We start from the raw sequence: 4,068 nt of genomic DNA, 5'->3' as shown, positions 1-4,068 counted from the left end.
CAAGAAGAAAAGACTTTTGCTCAATATGTCTTATGTTTAGATTTAATACAAATAAGAGAACTAATAAACAAGATCACTAACATTTACATGTTGATAATATTTAAATACTTAATCTTATACAATTCAAATTTGTTCACTAATATTAACATCATCACAAAAGAACAAAAAAAAAAAAAAACACAATTTCCTCCATAATAACAACATGGCAATCACTATTCAAAATTTCTAAACTTATGGACAAAGATGCTTACATGGTACTCTACTTAGCCAAAGAAAAACAAAATTATAGTTGCAACTCTATCACATTCAAAGCGTGGAAATAACGAGACATAATTCTAGGACTAAGTTACATTTTCCTTTGTTTTCTTAGGAACCAAACACGTAATGCTATTCATAATTCATTATAATTGATAAATCAACCTAACAAAAATTACAACATTCTCATAACCTAATTCAATCTAAAATTTCAATAGCAGCATTCTCAATCCACTGTTCAAAATTACCAAAAGTCCAAACATTATCAATCCACTCAAATCTTAATGCGGTAAATGTTAATCATAATATAACTAATAAAATTAATAACAACTCACTAAATCATCCTTGACCCCATCAAAATTTGAATAATGAATCAGGATCAAGGTCCAACGAACTCAAGGTGAAGGTCTTCAAAGATTCAAATGCATAGAAATTAATTCTCAGTATAGGGGCTACTTACATATACATATACATTAGGTATATTTTTCATAAAAATCTCTGATGATATAGCACTACTCCTCCGTGTTTTGTTTTCCATAATTTGGTATATGTACCAATTCAATCTAATTCCCGTGCGGATGCAAATATATTTAAACTGTAAGAATTAGTACAAGAATAAAAGTAGGGTATATTTATACGAGTGCTATTATTCCTCACCTGCCATATTTGTACGAAAATGAAAAACTTGTTGAATAGCATGCTTCGGTTAATCTCTTCACTAATTAGAAGCACTTGTTGAAGATTGATCGGATGTGACTAATCCCATTCCAGTTCCAATGCCAATTGTTGAAGATTGATCAAATATGATTAACCTATCAACAGAAAATGGAGGTGCCGATGGCTGAGGAAGATTTATTGATTTGCTTGCAAGCATGAGAATGACCCTTGACATTGTAGGTCTATCATTTGGATCTTCTTGAACGCATAACAATGCGATATGGATCAATCTTAGAGCCTCACTTATAGGACAAGTATCAATTATGGTCTGATCTATCAATTCCACTCCTTTTCCTTCATTCCATAGTTGCCATACCTATTGGTATTTTTTTTTCTTTGAGTGCATAGTCATAACCATAAACTTAATTTAAGCTCAAGATACAGAGAAGAGAGACGTACATATGACAGAAGGCTATGTGCATGCTCTAGATGATTGAAGCCACTGTTCTTTTTTCCACTTACAATTTCCAGCATTAAAATTCCGAAACTATAAACATCGGACTTTATTGAAAATAGCCCCTCCATTGCATACTCTGGTGCCATATATCCACTATTGAAAGTATATATATGTATCATGATAAAATATGATTTCAGTTACTCTAAAAGAGAAGAGAGGTAGAGTTGTCCTTAATAGTATCATCCAGAGCAAAAGTCACATTGACATAACCATGACTAATGGAAAGTGAGCTTTCTTAGTTTGCAATTCCTAGTTTTTAGACTCCTTTTTTCTTTTTTAAAATTATAATAATAAACAAATAACTCCCATTGATATTACAAAGGTTTCAACTTGAATTTATTGCTAAAACATTATTTGAAAAACAATTAGGTGCAAATGGAATGGGCCAGAATTCTCCCAAAACAAGGATGCAAGGGGACCAAACTTAAGTTTGATCATGTCTTGAAAATTTTTCTTGAGAAAGCAATATCAAAGATTTATGGAATGAAAATGTGGATGTAGTGAAGGGATTACTTACTATGTACCCACGATTCTGATAGTGTTGGCTTCTATTTGATTGCTTCCAAAAATTCTAGCAGTACCAAAATCTGATATCTTTGGGTTCATCTCATCATCCAACAACACATTACTCGTTTTCATATCCCTATGGATGATTTTCAGCCGAGAGTCCTCATGTAGATATTGAAGGCCCTTAGCAATCCCATTGACTATGTTTGTGCGTTTAGCCCAATCTAGAACCTTACATTTGTCTGGATCTGCATTGTAATATTATGGGTACCGTGTTGATTATCATATATAGGAAAGTTTTTCCATGAATTAATGGTGCATTGTAATATTAAGGGTGCTGTTAGTGTGTGAATGTGAGTATGTGTCTGTGAGAGAGATAGAGAGTATACCGAATAAGAAGGCATCGAGACTAGTGTTGGCCATGTATTCATAGACTAGAAGCTTTTCATCTTCTTCTAAGCAACATCCCAAGAGCCTCACTAGATTCTTGTGTTGAAGTTTTGCAATTAAAATCACTTCGTTCTTGAACTCTTCAAGACCTTGTTTGGATTTCATTGAAAGCCTTTAACTGCTATTTCCTTTCCATTAATCAACTTGCCCTAGAAGCATTTTAAACTTCCTTAATCAATGAAACCTTCTCATATAGACACACACTATTGGGAGACATATTGCTACATGTTACAAGTTACAACAATAGTTTAATTGTCCTAAAACCAAATGATCACAATAATCTTTTAGTTGTCAATTATCCTAATTGTTGCTGTATATTAACTTCTAATGAAAGTGATAGAATAATTTCTAAAAATGCATATGCATTAAAAATTAAATCTTTTAACCTTGTAAACTGGGCCGAAACCACCTTCCCCAAGCTTATTGGCATCGGAGAAATTGTTTGTAGCAGCCAATATGGTAATTAAATTGAAGTAATAGATTTCTCCTCTGTTGTCATTGTCATTTCCATAGATACTACTGTCCATTAAGTGTATTGAAAACGAACCTGCTAAATTATTGCGTAATGAAATTTCTTGGCTTATAATTCCATCTGAGTGATAGATTAAATAAAACAAAAATTAATAGCAATCTAGAAATACAAATTTTTAGTGCTTTAAAAAAATTAGAATTTTTGATAGATTGGCTAAAATAAATCTACCTTGTCTTTTCCTCCTGCCAAAGGATGAATAATACCAGAAACCCAAGAGAGCTGCAACTACGGCAATTGATGCAACTGATGATATAGTAATGATTACGATCTTTTTTGCCTTCTTTCTGCCTATTGCTCATCATACAATATATCCTAATAAGTTTGCTTAAAAGAACTCAAGACAACAAATTAACGTATATCAATAATAAATGCAAGGACATAGACTTCCTAAATTGTCACTGGTAAGAAAAATCAAATTACCATGTATTTGTTTAACTTTCTTTATAAAATAGCCAAAGTTTAAAATGAAAGAAAAAAAAAAATGGAACACAAAAAGTGGGGGGACAAATGCCAAAATTCAAGTCTTTAAAAAGGAGCCTTATACTGATACACTTAGATTAGACTAGAAAAGAATTTTATCTCATATATTAAATAAATAAATAAATAAATAAAGACAAATCAAATTTATTGGCAAAGGAGGATTGGCACTTAATTCACCATATGAATGCAAGTCTTGAAGTAAACATTAGAAAGAGAAACAAACTATTTATATGTTTTTCTTTCAAAAAAAAAAAAAAAGAAAAAAAAAGGGAAGAGATTCTACAAGTTGTAGACTAAACATCATGTTTGTGAGTTTCAGTAGATGTTCACCTAGCTTCATTTTCCTAATTACACCCTAGCCGTTCTTAAACTAGTAGTACTTAATCCTGTGTTTTTTTTCTCTGTTTTTTTTGGACCCCTCATAACTTCACCACACACCACGGAGGTGGCTTCTCTATCTCTCCTCCAACCTAGCTCTTTTTCACTAACTTCTCTCTCTTCTTTCACCAATCCAAACAACAGAGCTTCCCTATTAACGAGGACCCATAATTGCACCCACACCAACCAACACAACAAATCCAAACCCAAACCCAAACCCAAACCCGTAGGAAACCCAAACCTAGAATGAGGATTAATTAACTAATTAGGAGAGAAAGAGAGGGACAAACAT

At 32.4% G+C, this 4,068-nt stretch overlaps 1 protein-coding gene across 1 annotated transcript; it reads right to left on the bottom strand.

Moving 5' to 3' along the window:
* Positions 1–709: 709 nt before the first annotated feature.
* Positions 710–2,530, bottom strand: LOC126727265 (cysteine-rich receptor-like protein kinase 10). The gene is made up of 4 exons (XM_050432850.1): positions 2,326–2,530; positions 1,947–2,184; positions 1,372–1,522; positions 710–1,288 (listed from the first exon to the last, which is right to left on the bottom strand). The coding sequence occupies exons 1-4, from the start codon at positions 2,489–2,491 to the stop codon at positions 974–976; spliced, it is 870 nt and encodes a 289-aa protein (XP_050288807.1). The 5' UTR covers positions 2,492–2,530; the 3' UTR covers positions 710–973.
* Between the last annotated feature and the right edge of the window lie 1,538 nt (positions 2,531–4,068).

This window comes from Quercus robur, chromosome 5, assembly GCF_932294415.1.
Source record: "Quercus robur chromosome 5, dhQueRobu3.1, whole genome shotgun sequence".
In the NCBI taxonomy this organism is placed as follows: domain Eukaryota; kingdom Viridiplantae; phylum Streptophyta; class Magnoliopsida; order Fagales; family Fagaceae; genus Quercus; species Quercus robur.
Note: the sequence above shows the minus strand (reverse complement) of the source record. Positions and strands in the feature narration are given on the sequence as shown.